Source organism: Kogia breviceps, chromosome 2 (genome assembly GCF_026419965.1).
Source record: "Kogia breviceps isolate mKogBre1 chromosome 2, mKogBre1 haplotype 1, whole genome shotgun sequence".
Taxonomy (NCBI): Eukaryota; Metazoa; Chordata; class Mammalia; order Artiodactyla; family Physeteridae; genus Kogia; species Kogia breviceps.
This window is the reverse complement of record NC_081311.1, coordinates 22,728,724-22,753,089: the sequence shown is the minus strand read 5'-3', so window position 1 is coordinate 22,753,089 and position 24,366 is coordinate 22,728,724. Positions and strand designations below refer to the sequence as shown.

The 24,366-nt window shown below is 42.4% G+C and overlaps 1 protein-coding gene across 4 annotated transcripts in view; it reads right to left on the bottom strand.

The window, feature by feature from the left end:
* Window positions 1–24,366, bottom strand: part of SORCS1 (sortilin related VPS10 domain containing receptor 1) — a 565,941-nt gene that overhangs the window by 98,883 nt on the left and 442,692 nt on the right. For all 4 annotated transcript variants that reach the window (XM_067024735.1, XM_059052971.2, XM_059052968.2 and 1 more), the window contains exons 10-17: window positions 21,406–21,552; window positions 12,615–12,717; window positions 12,272–12,348; window positions 10,312–10,403; window positions 8,901–9,008; window positions 7,269–7,386; window positions 5,396–5,526; window positions 2,164–2,277 (exon numbers count right to left, since the gene is read on the bottom strand). In XM_067024735.1, coding sequence (XP_066880836.1) covers window positions 2,164–2,277; window positions 5,396–5,526; window positions 7,269–7,386; window positions 8,901–9,008; window positions 10,312–10,403; window positions 12,272–12,348; window positions 12,615–12,717; window positions 21,406–21,552 — 890 coding nt within the window. The remainder of the gene's footprint in view (window positions 1–2,163; window positions 2,278–5,395; window positions 5,527–7,268; window positions 7,387–8,900; window positions 9,009–10,311; window positions 10,404–12,271; window positions 12,349–12,614; window positions 12,718–21,405; window positions 21,553–24,366) is intronic.

Sequence of the window (24,366 nt, the reverse complement as noted above, 5' to 3'; positions counted from 1 at the left end):
CACCAGCCCTTTTCAATTTCTCCCACAATGCTAGATGCTGAAGACCTCACCGACCCATTGCTGTAAAAATGTTATTTGTATTTTTCTCAAATTTTGTGTTCCTCTTCAAATAAATCACAGCTTATTTCTTTATTCAATCAGAGATAAGAATGTTTGATGTATGTGTCTATGTTTTTTCCCTCCTGCAAAACGTTTGAATGGAATGGATGAAACCAGCAGATTATGATAACTCAACAGAAATCCCTTAGGGTGAGATGCTCTGAGAGTAGTATATATTATTTCGGTAATTTTTTTAAATTAAAAAAACTTTTAAGATTTCAAATACAAAAGTACATAAATGGAAACATGAACATCCTCTCATCTGTATTGCAGCTCGCAGCTCGCATGAGAAATGAGAAGGGCAAAAGTCAAGTAATGCTGGTCTATTGGTGAGGTACCTACTCTCTCCCTCCATCCCTCTTTCCCTCCTTCCACCTCTTCTTCCCTCCCCCTCCCTCCCTCCCTCCTTCCCTTCCTTCCTTCCTTTCCTCTCCTTTTAACTTTTCAATATCAGTATTCTCAAATATGCACAAATGAGAGAAAATAGTATCATAAATACCCATGCCCTCGTTAACTTATCTTCAAAATTTACTAAACCTATCCCTTTTTCTAATATTTTAAAACAAATGCCATACATCATGTATTTCTAAAAGATAGGTTTCTTTTTTTAGCCTAACCAAAATATCATTACAACACCTAAATATATAATATATTTAGTTAATATAATAGAAATATTTAGATTTAGATATAACCTGGTATCATCTGTGATGGTCAATTTTATGTGTCAACTTGCATGGGCCTCAGGATGGCCAAATATTTGGTCAAACATTATTCTGGGTGTTTCTCTGAGGGTGTTTTTGGATGAGATTAACATTTAAATCAGTAGACTGAGTAAAACAGATTGCCCTCCCTAATGTGGGTGGGCCTCTTCCAATCAGTTGAAGGCCTAAATAAAACTAAAATGCTAACAGTCTTCTGAATAAGACAAAATTTGTCCTGCCTGACTGCCTTCAAACCGGACAATGGCTTTCTTCCTGCTTTCATACTCAGATGGAAAACATCAGCTCTTCCTGGGTTTTGACCCTACTGGCCTTCAGACAGGAACTACACCATCAGCTTTCCTGGCTAAGCATCGGTGTTCAGACTGGGACTGGAAACAAACTATCTGTTGTCCTGGGTCTCCAGCTTGCCAACTCTCACCCTGCGGATGTCAGGATTTGGACTTGCCCACCTCCATAGCTGGGTGCTCCCATTCCTTATAACAAATCTCTTTATACACATACATACATATATATATATATATATATATATATATATATATATAAAATCTCCAGTTGGAGATAGAAAAACATATCTCTGGAAAACCCTGATTAATACATCACTAATCACCAGACCATAGTCCATTTCCCCATATGGCTCAAAAATGTCTTTTAATAGTTTTTTTGAATTAGAATCCAAATAAGTTCCACACACTATTTTCTAAGTCCATAAATATGAGTTACAATTGTGGGAAAGTCACAGACTGGTTTCCCTTTTATGGTATTTCTTACATAATATTGGATGAACCCCACAACACAGATCATTAAACACAAAATTTAGACTCTGATTCCAGATTTATAAAGATCAGAATGCATGCTTTCAATGTGTCAAGACTGGACAGAGAGAAAATGAAACACGTTCCTACTAACACTAGTATACTCTTGAAAAGTCAATGAGCTTCTTTTCTGCCTCAAGTTTCCACATCTATAAAACAGGAAGTGCACATGGGAAATATTTGTTTGGCCTTCCACACAGGGATGTCGTGAAGGTAAAAGGTAGCCTCGTGTGATTAACTAGTTCTGAAATAAAGTATCAAAAAATGAAGATAGGTATATATTATCATCATTGCCACCTTCATCCAAGGAACCTGTTTCGTTTCTTTGTTTACAACTGGGGTCTTATTCTGAGATGAAATTTGCACTATTAATGCAAATTTGTGCTGCATTATTAAAATGAACAAAAGCAAGTAAATCAGTGCTGTAATGAAATAGGCCTGGCCTTTGATCAGAAGTAATTCGGTAAGTTTAACCCAGGCTGAAAAGCAGCAGAAGTTGACCTCCTAAGGCCACTGCTTCAGACACTCACCCAGTACTATTGAGGTAACTCTGTCCCAAGCTGCAGTCCTTCGACAGAGAAGATGGATTGAACCAAAAGGCTGGCAGGCACTGACCATTGCTGTGTCGCTCATAACCATAGTCACTGTTGGGGAAAGAGCCAAGAGAAACCTTTCAGTAGATGGCAACATTACTGACCACAATTGCACGTCAGTGCACAGCCAACTTCTACCCTGGTCAATTAGTCAAAAAACAGGCATTCACTGAATCAATGCCTTTCCAAAAATGGAATCATTTTTCTTCCATGGAGTATCTATCAATTACCCATGAAAACATTCTACAGAAGCCATTTTGAGAAATGTTAGCTTGGAGGCCACAGGGGTGCATGTATAGAGAGGAAAGCTCAATGCCAAGTAATTCCCATTTAAAGGTGTTTACCTTTAAGTTGGGAGAGTAGATGTTGTTCTCGTTAGGGGGAGACACAGTACTGACTGCGGTTGGGCCCAGAGAAAGCTATGATGGTGGAAGTTGTCCTCAATGTCAAGTGTCACTGAAGAGTTTAAGGCATCCACATGTGGCATAATCCTCATTACCAGTTATGTCTTTGGGGTGCTCTTCCAAGACATCTGGATCTACCAAGAAGAGCTGAGCCAGGTCTCTCTGTGCACAAGCCATATGCTTCAAAGTCATAGCAGGAAAGGAAATGTCCTTCAGGACTGCTGCAAGCATTCCCCCAAGGAAAAGCTCCATCCTATGCTGTTAATGCTGCCAGTTGCTTTAAATCTTCTCTCTAGTTTGAAAATAGTCAAAGACTTTTCTCAGCCTCCTCACATTCTTATCTCCAGGAGCCTCTGACTGGCCTGATATTCTTGGCTTCTAAAAGATGAACCCGGCGCAGAGTATGGCAACAAATTGCACCTCCACACGCACAGATAAATCACAGGTGGCCATCAGTGAGCATTTGTATGAATTGGCCCATCTGTGTAATGGAAGTGAGATACTGGCACATGAGGGTTGGGGAAGGAGAATTAGGCTTGCTCAGGGGTCTTCCACCAGGCAGCTGGCACCTAGAAGTCTGCCCATACCAGATGGATTTGGCACTGATGCAACACAGCACGGGTAGGAAGACTTCAGGAACGCTGCCTACAGGACACCCAGTGTTCATTTAAGGAATAACAGGCAAGGTCATCTGGTAGAGCACCGTCCAGGGGAGAGCCAAGCCAAGGGATAACATTCAGTGACAACCACCTTTCATTATGCTATAGTCAAGAAGAATCACCGAAGCTCTAGCTACTAGTAGAAACCAATAAGATCATGGCGATCCTTCCAAAATATTTTCAGAAATCATGCAGTTACAAAAATCCCATTTGACCAGGTAACCTTACGATGGCCTCGTTCATGATGCATTTCCCACTTCTCCGAGTACATTTTAGTTAGTGGGATGAGCAGCAGGTTCCAATCACAAATGAATGCAGTAACTGGGCCAAGACTAGACTAATAAGGGGAGTGAGAGATGGGGGAAGGGGGAAACTTAACTGATTTCCTTACCCTGTGTTCTTTTCACCCTAGTCAAGCTTAAAATTGAGAAGAAAACAACACATGACAATGCCAACAGCAAAAGACTAGCTTATGCTGGAACCTTGTAGAAAAGATTCCCAAAGGAACAAAGGTTTCCAGAAGAAATCAGGGAATTGGGACTTACTTTTTCTCTTTGGTTTTCTATGTGAAAATAAATTTGCTCTCTGCGAAAGAATGACTGTTTGGTGAGGCTGAAGGCAAACCACTAAGATAAAAAGTTAACTCCCCATACGGATCCTCCTTGAATAGAGTGAGTGAAGGAGAAGCAGTCAGGTTTCAGAAAGAGGGATGTGATGAACAACACACTCTCCATGGAACTTTTCCCTGCGAATGTATTTCAGGATGTCAATCCTGAAAGGTAGGACAGAGATAAGATATTTTTGTCATTGTAACGATGTTACACTGACTGAAACAGAAGTCAAGGCTGGGGAAGACCCCCCAGAATTCCTTGTGAGCCCCCATGTAACTGAAGCTCTGCCTTCCCCTTGGCTGAGTCTGGAGAGATAAAGAACTGACTCTTGGCTTGCCTTCTTTACCAACAAGAGAGGAACAGCCTTGGGTTATTGGTCTGAGTTCTGGCAGCCAGTTTGCCAGGCCTACCAGTACTATTTATTTAGAGAATGCTCCTGTCATGGTAGCATGACAGATGACTACCTTTTTCTAAGATATGTGATGTGTGCGTACACAGTATTTCAGCCCAATCACTGATATTTTGATGATCGGATACGTGACCGATGACCGCTATGCGGCTAATATTGTTAAATGAATGTCTTTGGTTCTTATGCTGGCCAACTTTCAATTATTTAACACTGATATACACATTTATCAAATGCTTTCTCTAAACCAAAAGCATATAAATAAATGTTATAAAGAAGAAGGAAAAAAGGAACAGAAAGTGAGATGGACATGATCAAGGGAGTTACGATCTACTCATCCTCAGTCATATTTCAGCCTCATCTGAATGTCAAAACCAGAACAAAGCAAGGGCATCACTGGACCCACGAGCTAGCTTTCTGCTTAACTAATGCTCCAGAAAGAACACTGTGGCACTCTGAGTATATTTAACTTCTCAGTGTCTCAGTACTTTTCCAGTTTAAACTAGCTTAATCCTGGTAAAGGAAGAAGTCTTTCTTACCGCTAGGTTCAAAAAGCCACAGACGGCAATACTAGTGACTCCATCCTCGCACTGAATTCAGAAAAGTCTTCCATGGCTGTCACAAGCAATAGTCAGCTACCCACTGATTGAAAACATCCAGGTATAGACAATTTACTGTCCTACATGATCATTGTTGCACTACCAGGAACCCTAGATTCTAGAAAGACTTTTATCTTGAGCACAAATATGTTTGCTCCCTGAAATGTCCACTTACTGTTTTCAGTGTTGCTGTCTGAAGAAACTCAGGGTCTATCTAGTCTCTCTTTTTGTCCTGAGATCTGTCAAATATATGAAGATAATTACCAGCCATCTTCTAAGTCCTCCTTAAGTCTAAAGAAACGCCTAGTTTTTCCATAAACACACGCACATAGCTAGTAAGCCATGATGTCCCCAAGTGGTAATTTCACATGAATATAGGCTTGTCACTTGGATCTATGCAGGTTACTATTATCTGATATCTAAGCTTTCATTAAGGCCCACGTGGGTTTGAAATACTAGACGACTCTATGGGACAATAGCACAAGCTCACCAGTCAAAATCAGCCTCTGTGCAGACACAGGGTTCAGACTCCATAGCTCCTGCATATTTCCCTTGCATACATTTCCGCTCTGATTTTCTCTTCTTATATATCCTTTTCGCTCCCATGATGCATGCTTCCCCCTGTAAGGATGACAAGAATCTCATGCAGTCGGGCACACAGCTTGGACCTTCCCTACTCCACATCAGGACAGCTCCGGGAGAGGGTCTCAAACCTTAATGTAACGTGGACATACGCAGTCTGCTTTGTGCTAACAGCATTTCCTTTTCGATGTCTAGAGCCCTATCATAGAACATGACGACAAAGGCAATCCTAAAAAGCACTGAGGGTGTGTCCGAAAGTCCGGAACTCTATGTATTCAGCGAACCTTTACTTGGCAAGGTATTAAGTACAGTGCTGTGAGGGACACACAGATAACTAAGACACCCTGCAACAGTGTATGGCCAAAAAAATCTGTAGTAATTAAGTTCAACTCTTCTGTAATAAAAAATGTATGCATTTGGTCATTGATGAGCATATGAAAGAAGAATATTGCTAAGAAACATAAAGGTTCATTTTGCCTTGATTTATTATGCCTCTGCCCACACAACTTTACAGCACTGATTTTATATCCATCTACCAGATACGCAAGAGCACTAAATTCAGTGTTTCTCCACGAGATAAATAAGAGCTTTGAATATCACAATGCGTGTGCACTCCAAAGGGGGAAATATCAGTCACGTAAATGAGCGGTCCTTTGATTGCTGAGCCTCCGAGGAGAGTGGGTGATTCTAGCTGATACCACTCCCACTGTAAAACCCAGCTCTCCGTGTGTCTGAAGGACCAGACGGAGTTTTTTTTTTTTTTTTTTTTTTTTTTTTTTTTGCGGTACGCGGGCCTCTCACCATTGCGGCCTCTCCCGCTGCGGAGCACAGGCTCCGGACGTGCAGGCTCAGCGGCCATGGCTCACGGGCCCAGCCGCCCCGCGGCATGTGGGGTCTTCCCGGACCGGGGCACGAACCCGTGTCCCCTGCATCGGCAGGCGGACTCTCAACCACTGCGCCACCAGGGAAGGCCCAGACGGAGTTTTGTCTAAGCTAGTCTACACTGTCTTTCTTGAGCAAACTCACTTTAACCAGCTGTGTTACACATCTACATGTAATTTTATGATTTAGTCTAGGTTTGGGGTGTAGGATGTGTCACTCTCTGAACATGGTGATGGCTTTGCAAGCAAGGGCCTCTACCATGTCCTTTGAGAGGCCGGCAGAACGAGTTCTGCCTCGCGAAGTCGAAGGAGAGATGCTTTCAGCCAAGCATTCTGATATGAGCAGGGTAGCAGAGGGGCCAGGATGAAGGAAATCCTCCTATTCATAACTCTGCATCCTTATATCACGAGTACCTTGGAAGGAGGCAAGAAGCGCTACCTACTCCCAGGGAAGCACAGCAGTGGAGAGGGAGCATTTTACTGGCACCGCTCGCGCAGCATAACTTTGTTATTTCATGTTTCTGTTTGCACTGCCGGAGAAAACTGAGCAGCCATTCCTCACCCTGGCCCCCATACCCTGCAGCCAGATGACACGCTCAGATAATTTATGTTTGGACCTCCTTGCTGAGTTGGTATTTCACTCTGAGTTGTAAGCCTTAGCCAAGCACATTTGAATTTTATCTCATTATATCCTAGTACAATAAAAACAGAAGTCACTTCACAACAAGCTATAAATGTTGAGTTTGTTCACTGCTGTGGCACCCAGAGCACATAAGAAAGCACCAGATGGACAACTTTTGCCCGGAGAACCCCGATTCCTGCACTTGGATGACTTGCTTCCCCCCCTCCGTACTCTCCAGGCCTCCCACCAGGACTCAGCCTCAGCTCCCTTCCCCCTACCTGGCTGTGCAGCTGCCAGGGTCTGTAGTCCTCCTCAGCACAGCGTCTATCAAAAATGGACTTGTAATCCACTTTGACCAGCTGCCATTCAGAGCGGTGGCTGAAGTGTCCGAACACTCTGCAGAGTTCGTGACGATAAAAGGAATCACAATAACAGCAATGCTGACAGTGAGACGTCACTTACTGAATGTTTGCTATGAGGTTAGCACAACGCTAAGCGTATTACATTTGATATTACACATCACTTGATCCCCACACACATTTCGGAGGAGGCTTGCTATTGTTGGCTCCGCTTCACTAGTCAGTAATCTGAGGCTCAACCAATTTTGTTAACATGCAAGAACCAAAGTCAAATCACTAAGAACTGGTAGAGTCAGAACCCAGGGTGTTTGACTTAAAAGCCCACTTTTATATATTGTACAAGAACGGTTGACCAAAAAAAAAAAAAAAAAAAACCCAAATTGAGAAAACCATAGACACTGCCTTCTTTGCGGTCCAAGATTATACCTCTGGGTTCTCTTGCTAATGTACATCGTTCCCACGGTTTCCGGGCTATTTTACCTTCCCACCAGTCCCAAGGGAAAGTGGGCAGCAAGGCTGAGGAGTTATAACTACTTCCTACTCTGCATTCTATTCTCCTTACTCAGAGAGACTCAGCTATTCAATGAAGTGTTTAAGTCACCTATTGTCTATATAAATAAAAGCCACAAAGTATCCTTTTCAATCAACTTTTTTTCATCTCTGTTTTGCAAACATAAAAATTGAATGAGGACAAATTATGGAATAAATTGCTAATCCAGCTATGTTTACCGTGGGCAAAATGTAGCTGTTAGGCATATTAAATTTTTGTTGCTCTTTTCTATTGTTAAAAAAAAAAAAAAGGAGTAGGGAGAAAAAATTAGAAAATGGACCAGCTATTCACTTTGATTTAAAAATGTTCACTGCCGACAGGATCAACTGCTTTAAAATCTTCCCTCTCTGTTTTTCATGTCCAATTCTCCAGAAGGAAAAAATCACAGTTTCATATTTCAAATTCAAAGCTCATGTTTTGAAAGCCAGAGGCAGGCAAGCCATTAATCAAGTCTTTCACAAATTAATGATCATCACTTTCCAGACAAGAATGAGTATAAATGCAATTTCCCCAAGAACAGACTGTTCTCGTGGTTTCCCTAATATGCCTCACAATTGGGTTAGGTAAAGAGCCAGGGAAAAATAACATCCTTTGTGGGGTTTTCACCAAGCTCTGCGTTCTGCCTTAAAGTGAAAATCATTCTTACATGCCTGTCATTTTCTATATATCAAGCATGTTTATTATTAAAGTTTTTAATTGATAGCTTTATTTTCTCTTGAAATAACCACTTCTAATTTCCCTAAGCCCACTCAGTATAGGAAGAAATAGGCTGTACCATTTTGGTGCCAGCCCTCAGTCTGGGTCTCCTAATTGCTAGTAAAGAGCCAAGAGAATGGACGCCCACATTATTCTTTCCTCTTTGCTGTGGAAATCATGAAGTCAGATGTACTGCCTTTGCTAGCAACTTCAAACCTGACAGTAGCAATGTGAACAGGCTTATCTAAAAACAACATGTTTCTGGATCTATATTTAGACTAGAAGACATCATAGTTTCCACTTACGTCATGATTAGAGTCTCTTCCCCAGGCTCACCCAGAACTCCATCCACAAAAAGTGGAATAGATGTGAAACTGTATTTGCTCCAAGATCTCCCTTCATCAAAACTTAACCTAATGACAGAAAAAATAAGTCATCGGATCTCAAAAGAAAAATCCTTTCCAAGAAAGGATACTACCAGCCAGGAGAGAATACATTTTAGAAGTACCTGGGGCATTGTCAAAGGGAGCCCTATATATGAATAAGTGTTCTTAATTACATCAGAAGGTAGATATACAGTTTAGCCAAGTGATTTGGGACCCAGATGTATTATAACATCGATAAGGGGAGAGCTGCATGAAACGGGAATGATAATAAGTCTTTGATAGAATTTTTTTTTTAATTTGGATATTTTATTAGGCCTTAGACCTCAATGTGACCCTCTCCAAAACCTCGTTGTAATTTAGCAGCAAGTCTTACAGTTGATTCTGAGAACCATGGCCGTATGAGACCCACTGAGACGAACTTGAACCAGCCACCTCTATGTGATCAAACCGTTAGTGGTATCCTTCTCACATTGTTACAAATCCTGGTTGACTCATTGAGTAAATTGGTGCAGAAGGACAGACTCTTGAAAGTTAAGAGAGAACTCTGCAACTCAGATGGTCACACAGGATGTTTCCTTTGCTCTGCCTTTCTCTAGGATGTCTTCCCCGAGCTAAGCCTCTGTTTCTCTTATTTCTGCAACTTTCCCTTTCGTCAGCAAAGTAACCGACAGTGGAGGGAAAATCAAACCTTTGACTTTGAACAAGCCTGCCTGTGGAGAGAGCCATTTTCAAAAACATGGATGAAAGTTTATTGGAAACCCCTCTGGAAGTTAAGCCTTGAATGTCCATCTGTGGAAGACCTACAGGGAGAGTTGCAGAATATCACGGCCCCCAAAAGGCAGCTAAGGAAGTAAGATCAGGAGAAATGAGATCAGAGCAGACGTGTCATGAACTGCTGATCTCTGTGAAGAATGCACATACTGAATGCAAATATTAAACTCCAGGAGATGTTATTTGGGAAAGCTGGTTGCAAGAAATTAAGCTATTCAGAGATTATCCTTGCTAACCATTCTACCCATGACTGTACTCAAAGAATAAGGTACTGGAGGTACTGGTGGGGGCAGGGGGCTGTCACATTTGAAAACCATAATACGGTTCCTCTCTAAAAAGCAGAATCAAAAAAAAAAAAAAAAAGCAGAATCAAGCTCCCTTTCTCTTCCCCTCTCCCTCTCTCTCTCTCCCTTCCTCTTCCTTCTTATTGCGGTAAAGCAAAGGTATAAGTTACATTCTAGCAGACCTTGACAATTTACTACAAGCAAGATCACAGTCTGACAGCCTGACTTAGACTGGTCTTAGCTGTGCGGAAGCATCAAGGTGGGTGACTCATTACCAGAGATGTCGAATCGGGAGAGACGTATGCTTCATAGCAACCAGGACTCCACCTTGATCCAGATACAAAACACTGTGCTCTTCCTCAAAGATCTGGAAGAGGAAAAACACACAAACAGGGACACACACCCACAGCCACAAACACCCAGCGTTCAGAGAATTAGTCTTCATTTGAGGAAAAAAATTCTCCCCATGACAGAACTGGGTTTCCCCAAAGCTGTGGGAAGATGCAAGTTATGAACGATGTTTCCCAAGGTGGGCTCCATGTACCACTGGCGTTACATAAAATGAGTTTTTTGTGCTCCACAAGAGAAACTTAAATACTAAGAGTTATGTACTCATATTTATAATCCCATCTTTTTGTGGTAAGTTCTATTGAGTCCTATTTATGATGATGTTGAAATATTGGGTAATTGTCATGTTGGATAACATCTTTAGATGGAAGAAACATAAGAGATACTTTATTCCAACATTATCATTTTTACGGCTGAGAAAAGTAAGGTTTACAGAGAAGTGGTGACTTGCGTAAGACCATGTAGATGGTAATTGATGGCGCTGGGACTTGCAGGCTAACAGTGCCCTTTCCAGATGTAATTATTTCAAAGTGTCCAGGTATTACAAGGGGCAGATGTTCTTGTTCAACTCAACAGTAGTCATAAAGTAGTTGTAGTCATAAAGTCTGATCAAAATGAAATCTATCTTTGGGTACATGTGTCATTGGGTCTCTCCCCATATGTGGAGAGATGAATCTGAGGTCAAATGGAGACAGGCTGAAAACAATTTCTAAGTCCTCTCCATACATGATGCGTACCGTTTTCTCACAGTCACACCGTTAGTACAGCCTTGTCTTTGGTTACATTATAGACATAATTGTTTCCCCTTTGTTTACTTCTTATACCCAAGATGTTTCCCAGGACTATAGGAGAGCCTTCTTTGCTTTATTTGGGATGTTAGAAGGAAAAAAAAAAAAAATGACACCCTGGCTCTCTAACTATTGTCCATAGGAAGCGTAACAGTCCATTATATAGCTCCTATATAGCGCCAAGATCAAAAGCCCCAGGGTTTCTTAAGCAAGTTTCTTTCCTGCCCCACTCTTCTCAAAGCATGTGAATTGCAGTGCAGATCTATGAAGCTAGGAAATGGTAACTAGACCGTGACATGGGTATCTCTGTCTCAGATTTAAAGCAGAGTGTTCTTGTTGCTTTGTGATTACCTGTGCATTAGATGTCAGTTTAAGGTGCTAGTTACCATATGATAATTAAATGTCAGTGGCTTATTAACACATATTTATTGAAGTGTAACAGCCACGCGTTAGGCACATATCTTTTTATGACTGCTAAACCTCATTAAGTGCCTGTTTTATAACCCAGGAGTATCTAATTTTCATTCAGAAGAAAGAGGAAGCATTTAAGCTAAACACATTGGTTGAAAGTGATGCCATTTCTACTTTCCCTAACATATGCACCCTGATGGTTATTATTCCGTCTTTTGCCCATGAGCTTTAAACAGAACATCACCTGGGTAATGGTTATTTCTATATCACTGCATTCCCCTCTATTCTGACTTCAAGGCAAAGGTACTTTATGGAGGCAACCCAGTGTCAGGTATATAATCTCCCTTCCAGGCTTCACGTTCCCTACATAATAAACTCCCCAGAAATTTAGTTTTCATTTCACGGGAAAAATTCAGTCATATCTAATTTGGTTTCATTGTCACTTATAAACTTCCTCACATATACGCTGGGATAAAGGGTCATTTTTATCAAACAAAGAAATCAAATTTCATAAATGTTTGCTAAGCTCAAAACATTCTGAAAGACATTCATAAAACAAAAAGGAAAAGAAACACATTGATAAGCTTTAGGATTCCTGTGTGGCTGAATAAGCTCCCAGAATTGAACCAAGCTGGAGAATTTTTATAACATTTACACTTCAGTAACCGGACCCAGGATACTTTCTTACCTGCCTCCAAGTGTTCCCTGCATCTGAAGAGACAAACATGCTGATGTCGCTGTCCGACAACTCAGAACCTATGTTACCTGGAGAGAGCACATCACCATCAGTGGAGGGAACTTCTTGCAAAAGCTAACAATGGGCTATGCGGGCAGTGTGCATTGCCCGAGATGGATTTAGACTGCAAACATTATATCTGAGCAGCGTTTTTCACCATACTTGCCTCAGGGTCAATGGCTTAGGTGCCTTTCAAAAATATTTTTAGCTTGCTCATTAAGTTCCAAGCTCAGATATCTAACTTGTTAAAATAAATACAATTTACAGCAGGGAGCAAACCGGGGAAGCTTCTTACCTGAAGCCACTATGATGCTGGGAGCTGTGTCTCGGCTGGCAATGATCCCTGATGTGTAGGGATTCTCAGAGACCTTAAGGTGAAGGTGTAGTGAGCAATAGGGCTGAGAAGAGGAGAAACGAGGGTCATAAAAGCACATCATTTAAATGTTTGTTTAAAGCTCAGATTCAGAGCACCCGCCATTCATCCAACCATCCCATCTATCCATCTATCCATGAACCCATCCATTCACCCATCTTTCATTCCACAAATATCTGGTGCCCACTAAGTATAAGACAGCTGCCAAGTTGGTGAAGGAGAGAGCACCTTCGTTTAAAGTCTAAACTACTGATATAATCGCCATTTGGCCATTCAACAAACATTTTAGCACTTTATCTGTAAAACACGTGGTATAGCTTATGAAAGAGTTACATTGACTAAAGTTTGGTCTCTGCCACCTAAGGAGTATATAATTTAAGATCCTTCTATTGATTATCAACAGAGAATATTTTAATAGCCATGAGATCAGTACAGACAAAATATGAAATTCTAGAGGATGACAAGCCTATGTCCAACTTTGGATGAGGGGAAGTTTCCAGGAGAAAATGGTGCCTGAGGCAAAGGTGGGTAGGATATGAACTGCACAGGAGATGTTCAGGAGGATAAAGGACATTTCAGGCCTATGTAAGATCAATAACAAGGAAAAGAAGCAGAAGAATTGATCTGTAATACAATAGATAGTCAGGTAAGACCAATGAGGAGAAATGATATATGACATTGGAAAGAAAGTTTGGCCAGGCTGGGAGGGCTCTGAAGAAGTCACTTGGCATCACTTAAACATTTGAAACCTTGGTCTCAGTTCTACAGAAGAAGCCGTATGACGTGTAAAACCGTCCTGACATCCACCAGACAACTGACATAGCGTCTGTGTCAGGGTATTAACCGACCTAGTTTTATTCGATATAAATGTCATTCTTATAGACAAAATGCACTAATAATTAACAACTTAAATGAAAATTTAAGGGACTTGTTTGTGTGTAAAACTCTCGATCATCTTCTCAGATTAAGACATTAACAGTTTTTAAAAACAGGATAATAAATCTTATACAAATTTCATTTAAAATAGTTCTTGTACTGAGTTGTCAAAAACTACAAGTTTGGGGCTTCCCTGGTGGCGCAGTGGTTGAAAGTCCGCCTGCCGATGCAGGGGACGCGGGTTCGTGCCCCGGTCCGGGAGGATCCCACATGCCGCGGAGCGGCTGGGCCCCTGAGCCATGGCCGCTGAGCCTGCGCGTCCGGAGCCTGTGCTCCGCAACGGGAGAGGCCACAACAGTGAGAGGCCCGCGTACAACAACAACAACAACAACAATAAAAAAAAAACCTACAAGTTTGTATCTGAACCCACATCTCTTATCAAATCTCAGGAAGATTATTTTCTAATCTTATCGACTTGAGGTTTTGGAATCACCAATGTATCTCTGTTATTACTTTCATTTGGCTCTGTAAGTCTCAGCCAGTAGGTATTCAGAGCGCTACAGAGATACAATGATTACATGTATATGGGACACAGTAAATGACAAACTAAAAATGAAACTCAAGAATAAAAGCAGTCGAAACACCGATGAAATAACAGTGGCTCATAACAGGGTCTTTTCCTCACTGCCAACACAGAGAGTAAACTCTCAAGGAATGACGATTGTAATAAATGATTGGTTTTGCATGAAAATTTCATGTAAAGCTTTCAAAAAAGGACTTTTGACTCTGCAATGTTCCATAAGAGTAAGAAGACGACCCCTATAAGAAGAAACAATCAGACCCAAAAACTTGGCTTCCTTTTGTCCGAGAGGCAGACTGGAGCAGGTACTGTATGTTGCAGAGGCCCCAGGGCAGTGCTGACCAACACTCAGGCAGATGCTGAGAAACGATAAAGCAGAGGTGTCAAACTATTGTTCCATGAACATTTTCCTGACAACTGCGGCCTGTCAGGATCTCCTTCTCGGAAGTACCACAGTTCATTTTACCATACAATCCTGGATCATCAATTTGAGGTATGCACAGTTTTATCCCCTAAGAGAGACAATCTACAAATAAAGAGGAAACATCAAGTACTACTTTGCATTTTCTGTAAAACCTTACCTAGAATCTAAAAAAGACAGTCAATAAACACTTGAGGGCTTCCCTGGTGGCGCAGCGGTTGAGAATCCGCCTGCGGATGCAGGGGACACGGGTTCGTGCCCCGGTCCGGGAAGATCCCACATGTCGCGGAGCGGCTGGGCCCGTGAGCCATGGCCGCTGGGCCTGTGCATCCGGAGCCTTTGCTCCGCAACGGGAGAGGCCACAGCAGTGAGAGGCCCGCGTACCACCAAAACAACAACAACAACAACAACAAAAAAAAAACAATAAACACTTGAAATATCAAGTAACACTTTCAAGTTAGGACACGAAAGACCTTACTTTACTGTTTTACTCAGAACAATGCCAGAAGTACATGGGCTCACATATAAACCACATCATCAGAATAATGTGAGGCTCTCCATGGCATTCAAAGCAGTGATCACTACTTGGGGATTATACCTAGACATATGGGCTTAGTGGAGGGCCTTTTGTATCCCGCAACAGAGCAGGACATCCCTGGCCCAGGCTGTAGTCTTGAGCCAGCCACCGGCCAGGTACTTCATCACCCTGCAGTCTGGAAGATTGTGAACCTAAGTTGCCACCTGACCCAAGAATTATTTGCTAGAGGCCACTTGCCATTACAAGAGAAAGAGGGCATTTTCAATTGGCCATTTCAACACTGCTCTGTTGCTCTGGCTTTCAGAGGCCTGAGATAAATTAATTTGGGAAGAAAAGACACCAGTTCATGCAGTAGCAGCAACATCAGAAATGATCTTTTTCGTGGACTTTTTTTCTCCATTCTCACATTTGTGGTACTGGATTGCCCCCAACTGGTACAAGCAAAATATTCTGTGGCTTTTTTTTTTTTTTCTTTCTTCCATTTTTTTCATGGAAGTTATAAACACATCAGTGTTTACAGAAAAACAATGTTAAGTGATTCACATTCACTTTTTTAAACTTAAACTTTTGTACTTGAACAGTTTGGGACATTTATCAAAATTAAGTCACCAAAGATTAATACAGGGGTTGTTATAATGGCTATCAGGCCATAGCAAACTCCTGGAAAACACAAGACAAGGCTCTCCAATTCTTAGGCACATTTTTCCCAGGCAGGAGGCACTCTGTCCACCTCTGCCTTCCTGCCTTCTTCTCTCCCGTTAGAGAACATATACTGAATATCCGAACATCTTTCCAGAGTTATCTCCAATTCAGTATGAGTTAAAAGACAGCTTATCCCAAAGACCTTTCTCTATTTCCCTTGACTTTTCATATTAAAAAAATACAGAACTGTACACTGAAACCACCATGACCTAACAGCTGACCTACCAAGAATGGAGGGACCAGAATACATGTTTGGAAGCTGCGTGTTGTCATGACTCACGCATAGTCAAGGGGCATGGAATACCACCAGCTGGTCAACACTAGGAGCAACTAGATCCGTAGTCTTTAATCTTTTCGGGGTCAAGTACAGAGTTTGAGAATCTGATGCAAATTGAGAACTCTTTCCCAAGAAAAAGCACACAAAGGAAGCACACACACAGAGGTCTGCATTCAAATTCAGGGAGTTCACAAACTCTCAAAGCCCATCGTGGACCTCTTCCTTTTGCCTTATTCTTTTATTTCTTATTTTAACCAACAAAATCTTCTGGTCATTGCAAGTGTTCAGTAAATGCCTGTTGAATTCAACTGATCCATGAATGAGCTGAGCTGCTGTCTTCCTAGCACTGTGAGTGGCCAGTGGAGAAGGACTAAATGACCCAAGACATTCCCCCGCCATGAAATAAATCAACCTAAAACACTGTTCCACATTTGAGAGTCAACCAGCTTCTCATTTCACTTCCTCTTTACCCCTAATCTCTGAATTAATAGCCTTTACATCTCATCTTCACGGTACCTTTAACCCGAGGGCTCCTCATCTGAACACTGTACTGAAAAGCCAGCTTAGAGCTTTCATAAATAAGGCAGCAGGTAGGCTCCTGAAAAGCATTCCCCAAATCCACATCCTACACACACATTTGTGCAGTTTCCGATCCTGAGTTGGAGCATGGAATCCATTTGATTTTTAGTAAGGAGTCAATGGCAAAGTAGAGGGAGGTCCCTGGGCCAGTTGGCTGGGCATGGGGCATTCAGCACTGCTCCAATTCAGCAGAACATGGAGAGTCACAGCCAGTACAAAGGTGGGGGAAGCAGAGTCAAGAGTCTCCTGGGGTAGCTGGCTGCTTAGCTCCAGTAGGAAACTACTAACTGAATCCATGAAGAAGTCACGGCGTCTCTCCATGAAACACTATGCTTCCCCTCAGGGCCTGAGGACTTGTCACAGGCTCAGCTCACATCTTGCCTCTTGGGAGCCCAATCCTGAGGTTCTGGAGTCAGGTGGACCATGACCTGTAACACCCCATCTAACTGTACAATGCAGTCTTCAGAGGAAAGAAATCCCAGCTGAACCCTCCAGGCAATCACTCTAAAAGTCCTAAAATTACAGCCTCAAATTACCCTGGATGTCTTATTTCTATAGAATACATTTTACCAGGAACATTCCATTTGGGGCTGCAATTCTGAACTTGTTCCACATTTGTAATAACCCTGCTGGAAAAAAAATCTCTTTTCTAATCACTAGGTTGTGCTTTCGGTGACACTGTCACTTTCCAAGTATTCACAATCTAAAAATCACTTTTTGTCTCCTCTCTGCTACCAGCTCCCAAATCTGAGGAAGGTTTTAACAGTCTGGGTCTCCTGGAGCTCAAAGATTTTCTTTCCTATTGTGTGCCTTGGCAGAGTTTTATAAAATTATTGTGGTTTCCCCTTCCTTCTGTCATTTTCCTCTCCTCACCCTACTGCTGTTTTCTAAAGCTCAGATTAAAACTACATTAAACAACAGGGTTAATGGGGGGAGGAAGGTCAAAAGACTCTTGGGTACCATACATCCATGTCTCATTAATTCATCTTTTCTCAATCTTAACAAGCCTACTGATTTGGTTAACTTTGAGGTCAACGGATGCCCACGAGCTTCAGAAGCTGGATATTATGACAAATCTTTCAGTGTGACTATTATTGGCAAGGAAAGGCTCCCACAAAAGTCCAACTATGAAACTCAAACGTCTATTATCCCTGGCGTGTCTGCTTCAAAGACAACACCCTCAACAACAGATGTGCTGAGCACCTACCATGTGTCAAGTATGATTCTTTTTTTAAAAAAAATATTTTATTTTTTAATGGATTGAAATCAACTATGAGCTTGCTTTTTATTTGTTTGTTTGTTGTACGCGGGCCTTTCACAGCTGTGGCCTCTGCCGTTGCGGAGCACAGGCTCCGGACGCGCAGGCTCAGCGGCCATGGCTCACGGGCCCAGCCACTCCGCGGCATGTGGGATCCTCCCGGACCGGGGCACGAACCCGTGTTCCCTGCATCGGCAGGCGGACTCCCAACCACTGCGCCCCCAGGGAAGCCCAAGTATGATTCTTGAGCTACTTCTCTGGAATGACCAAAACGACAGCCACAGCCCCTATGCTCATGGAGCTCACAGTGTGTGGGGGAAGGTGGACAAGCAAGTCAACAAATGCATGTGCTGATTTAAGAGAGTGAGGAAGGTCACGAATGAAAAAGACTGGACCAAGTGCAACTTCAGAGAATGCTCGAGGAAGCTCTCCGAGATGCAGGTAATCAAGCAAGGGTCTGAATGCCTAGAAAAAAAACACACTAGGAGAGGGGCATTTTAAGAGATATAACGGCAAATGCAGAGCCTGGGACATAAACAAGGGCGGTGAGCTAATGGTATGGAAAGGTGCACCCTTCTCCCCCACCGTGGCCTATGCAGAAGGAAGGAAGGAAAGTCTGGAGACCAGGCAGGAGAAACAGACAGGGGCCAGACCGTGTGGAATCTTGCAGACCATGTTAAGTATCTGAATTTCATTCCACCTGAATTAGAAAGTCATTAGAAGGTTAAGTGTAGGAGGGACATGCTCTGATTTTTAAAGCTCAGGTTGATACCATTTACATAAAATTTTAGAAAAGAGCCATCTAATCTCTCATGAAAGAAAGCAGATCAGAGGTTGTCTAGGGCCAAGAGTGTGAACAGTGCCTGGGAAGAGGCACAAAGCAATATTTTCGGGTGATGAAAATGTTGTCTTGACTGTGGTAGTGGTTGCACGGGTCTATACATTTGTCAAGATTTATCACTGTATTCTTAAAATGGGTACTTTGTATATACGCATGTTTCAACTCAATAAAGTTGGATTTAAAAAAAGGATGCATTGGCTGCTATGGAGAGACAAGATTGCCAGGTAGAGACAGGAGGAACAGCCTGTCACTGTAGGGGAAGGGAAGAATGATGGTGGCTTATATTAGGATGGTCCCAGCCGAGATGGGGATGTGAGCTGATACTGTATTTATAATTCAGAGGCACAGCAGCAAGACTTCCTAACAGGGGCTGGGGGTGGAGCCATGAACACCTCCCACAGTGCTTTGTGTAAGAGGCATTTCTAATGGTCCATTTATGATGCCAGAGCACCCAGGAAAGCCTCTTTAGGTGATATGGTTAATTCTCTCTCATGGACGTTCAATCACCAAAGCACATGACGGGATGGAGGACCACCTTAAGGCGCTGGTGCATCTCATGCATCTTTGGCTAAATATCACATTGCTCCAGTGTGGAATGCAGAAGGAGGAAGGTGGGCATGTCTTTAAAATGTTATTGAAGCATGTCTTGCGTAGAGTAGGCATTCAGTAAGTGACTGTTACATTTACTTACTCTGCAACTGGATTTGTGTACTTACTCTAATAAATGGTTTTCCACCACATTCCACCCCCATAAGTTGCCAGTAATAAGGATAGAAGCTGAGTGGGAGGCTGAATTTCATACCGCTTCCCCTGATGCATGGTGACAACTGCGATATCCTCTGCAACTAATAAGGTCAAGCTATGGCTGCTGGCATTTTCTCGACTGGGAGGGTGACCCGCCTACAGCTGTAGGAGATGAACCTGCAAAGTGACTGCTCAGACTTGATGGGACAGAAGGAAGAACGCTGAGTGGGCAAAACATTAAAGTTGGGATTGTATGACGGGTGGGAATTTTTTTTTTTTTTTTTTTTTTTTTTTTTTTTTGCGGTACGCAGGCCTCTCACTGTTGTGGCCTCTCCCATTGCGGAGCACAGGCTCCGGACACGCAGGCTCAGAGGCCATGGCTCACAGGCCCAGCTGCTCCGCGGTATGTGGGATCCTCCCGGACCGGGGCACGAACCCGTGTCCCCTGCATCGGCAGGCAGACTCTCATCCACTGCGCCACCAGGGAAGCCCCGGGTGGAATATTGATATAAATCAAGCCCTTCTTACTAAAACTAAGAGGTGTCTCCTCTAGCTTTACAGACTGGTCTCTCCTTCTCAGGCATTTAAATACAACTTTGGCATTGTTTTCTAGAAATTAGTATTTAATGATTCTTTGTTTTACAATTAATCTCTTCTTCCCCTCCTTCTTCATTCACTCAGTAACTGTTCATGTGTCAAGTACAGGGAAGGCCCCAGAACTACTAAGAGGAGTGAGATGACCTTATAATCTTTCACTCATTAATCTATTCCCCCTCAGGTAGACAGCAAACTCCTTGAAGGTAAGACCCATTTTTGATCCCTCTCTTGGATACCATCATATAATCAAATACATAAGTACACTGATCTGATCTACTTATTGCCCAAATGTTAGACAATTTTTTAAAAGCCATACTTCAAGGCAGAGGTCAACAAACTTCTGTTTTTAAGGGCCAGATAATAAATATCTTAGGCTTCCCTGGTGGTGCAGTAGTTGAGAGTCCGCCTGCCGATGCAGGGGACACGGGTTCATGCCCCGGTCCAGGAAGATCCCACATGCCGCGGAGCGGCTGGGCCCGTGAGCTATGGCCGCTGAGCCTGCGCGTCTGGAGCCTGTGCTCCGCAACGGGAGAGGCCACAATGGTGAGAGGCCCGTGTACCGCAATCAATCAATCAATCAATCAAACAATATCTTATTGGTGGACCGTACAGTTTCTGTCATGACTACTCAAGTCTGCCATTGTAGAGCAAAAGCAGCCATAGACAATATATAAATGAATAAGCATGACTACATTCCAATAAAACTTTATTTAAAGAAACAAGCAGTGGGCCAGATTTGCCCCACAGGCCATGGTTTACCAACACCAGCTTTATACAATGACATAAATGAATGGAACATATTATAAAGAGTACTGATTAAGGATTTAAATCAGTGGTTCTTACCTTGGTTTGAGGCATAAATTCCTCTGAAAATATGAATAAACATCTCTACTGGAAAATACACCTACACAATTCTGCATTCAGTTCATCAATTCTACAGCTGAATTTATGTATCATTAGATCCAAAACAGGTTATTCCCAGGAAAGTAAGGGTACATTTCCCCATCATAGATGGAAACTATCATACTCTCCCTTAAACTATGAGGTCCTCATCAGAAATTGGGCACCAACTGAACATCCTTAAAATGAGCAAGAAACTTACTCATGTTCTCTTATCACTTTGGTCCAATCACAAGAGGCAGAGCTATGATTCTTTTCTACACACTGCCTTCACACCCTTCCCTGTCCCCTTCTGTTCATCAGTTGAACAAGAAGCCCTGGAAACATGTTCCTCTGCTCGTTGAATCTCCATCTCCAGCCCTTACCATGTGGGACATTTTGCCCCAATACGAAGACTCACCAGCAAGCAGTGCACAGGGTCTCCCCTCAGGTCTGTGTCCGGGGCCTGCAGCAAACGCCAGTCTCTGCCTTTGTTGTACGTGATGAAAGTCTTCACTTGGTTGTCAATCTTCTTGTTAGCCAAGAACATTCCCTTTATCCCTGCTACCTGGGAAAAATCGACGTGGCTGAGAAATACATCAATTTGAGAAGAAATCTATTTGCTTTACTTAAAAAAAAAAAAGACTGTCAAATTCAGCTGTGAGCAATTGTCTTGGAGGAAAGAGGGTGAGGGTCATGCTTGTGTATCATGACCCCCTGGGACAGAAGACAACAGACCCGTGCCCCTTGTGGTATGAGGGTCTTAATGCAAATTTGATAGAGGCTTCTTATCTCCCCTAAGGTAGGTTGGTAGTAGCTTACTGTTGCCTACAGATAAACTCTGATGCTGTTGGTTCTGTGCTTGACAAATGATAAATAAATAGGGGGTACTTTTATTTTAGGCATAGCACTCATAGTCTTAAATACTTTATCTCACTTAATTCTTATAATGGTCCTTTTGGATAAGCCTCACTTACTCTGTTTCACAAATGAGGAAACTAAGGCTCACTCAGGTAAAGTGACTCGCCCAAGGTCACAATGCCTAATGTTAATACAGATAGTAAGTGGTGCATCAGAGATTTTAACCCAGAGCTCTGTGGCTTCACAGCCCCTGCCCTTAATGACTAAATCACTGCACCAGCTACAGCCTTGGGCAATTAAAAGAGGTCAGTTAAAACTCAGGATCCAATTACTGTTACTTTTCTTTTTTAGTAAAAGATCTCTCTATTAAGCTACCAAAATACATTGAGCAAAAGAGAACAGCTTTTAAACTTAAAGAAGCAGTGGTTTCCCTAAATTGTCAAATAATCCCTCCTCCACTTCTATAACACTATTGTTCCTACTATAAACAGTCCTTATTAATTATTTGGCTCTGAAAATATGATTGCCTTCTCTCTTTCATACCTTAGGAAAGAGGTAACAACTGAGAAGTTGCCAAACTGCAGTAGCAAATCACTAATTGTGTGTCATGTTTTTCATGTGTTTTAGAACTTAAGAAACATATTTATATATATTTGACTCTGCTTGAAATTATGACAACCCAGGAAAACTTGAGGGCAGTGAAAAAAGGGTCTGAAATACGTTGACAAGTGCGTTCCAACACTATGCAAAGGTTATCCTATTTAATGCTCACAAAAGCCAGGAGATATAGTTACCATCAGCCTCATTTGAGGATGAGGGAATGGAAACTTAGATTAAGTGTCTTTCTGGAGCACAGACAGGGAGTAAGTGAATAAGCTAGCAAGCATATCTGAACCCATTTAACTTAACTCAGCCCCTTTATATTATAATATGAAAATTTTTAAGCAGAAGGATGAAACCATGGTATCAGTACTTGTCACATGTGAACCACTATACCTAGTACTTTATACGTAAAACCGCCGATATCCACTATAAACCTGCATAATAGCTATTATCCCGATTCTATAGATGAGGAAACCAAGGCATATGGAAAATTTAATTGCTTAAGATAACAGAGAGCTGGAGTTCACACCCAAATCTGTTGGACTTCCAACATTCTTTCAACAAATACAGCTCTGACTGTCGATTCAAAGAGGCTGGGCTTCGATCGATAGAACACGCACGTTTTGCCTTTGCGTTTGACACAGTCAAACCTCATAAGTTTGTACCTGCTGTTTTGGCATCTGGGATCATTTAGAGTTGAGCCAACTTTGTACTCCTTCAGAACAACAAATCTGTTAAGCAAATGAATGGTATAAACGAGTTTCTGGGCGGAATACTGTGAACTACTTAGGAAAACAAGCCTCATTTGGGGCCAGTAACAGTAGCCAGAACACTTTCTCATGCGTTGTGGATCCCCCATGAATGTGGAAGATGTAAATTTCCAGAAGAACTCTACCTCCCAACAACGATATGTTAATTACAAATACTATTTACTGATAGTTATTCACTATTTCGGCTCCATAAGGACTACCCACCAGGGAAGCTCATGTTGGTTTAGCATATGTTCGAGAGGCTGTTACATATTTAAATGACTAAACTGCCAATTCTTTAAAGATTCAATTTCATAAATCAGAATTTTCCTGCAGTCATACCTGTTTTCCCTCCACGGCAGTCCCAAACAAGAGAAATGACACTGTCTAACCACGCAACACTCCAGAAGTTTACAAGATGTAGAGAATGGATAAAAATATTACCTATCCCAGTAGTTCCCTTCCCCATTTCCCTCCCTGCCCTGTCTCTCTTTTGGCCCAAGTGTCAGAGCAGGGCTGTACGTGTTTAGGAGCTGGTGCATTTGGGACTTCCCTGGTGGCTCAGTGGTTAAAAATCCACCTGCCAATGCAGGGAACACGGGTTCGACCCCTGGTCTGGGAAGATCCCACATGCCACGGAGCAACTAAGCCCATGTGCCACAACTACTGAGCCTGCGTTCTAGAGCCCACGAGCCGCAACTACTGAGCCCTCATGCCACAACTAGAGAAGCCCACGTGCCGCAACTACTGAAGCCTGCGTGCCTACAGCCTGTGCTCCACAACAAGAGAAGCCACCGCAGTGAGAAAACTGTGCACTGCAACGAAGAGTAGCCCCCGCTCGCCGCAACTAGAGAAAGCCCACACGCAGCAATGTAGACCCAACACAACCAAAAATAAATAAATAAATGTATTTTTTTAAAAAAAGGAAGCTGGTGCATTTGATCTGCAGAAACGGTGAATTTATTGGCCCCCCACTGCATGGCTTTATCAAATGCCACTTGAGCAGACAGTCTGTGCTTTGTAATTCATCTCTGGCAGCCTGGGCTTCAGGTTTATCTTGAGGAATAGAAACTTGGCAAAGCTGAGGGAATGTGTCACGATAGGGTACAGAGCTGGAGAGTGTCTTCTTATTTTCTTCTTGTTACCAAGGCACTTAACCTGTGAAAATC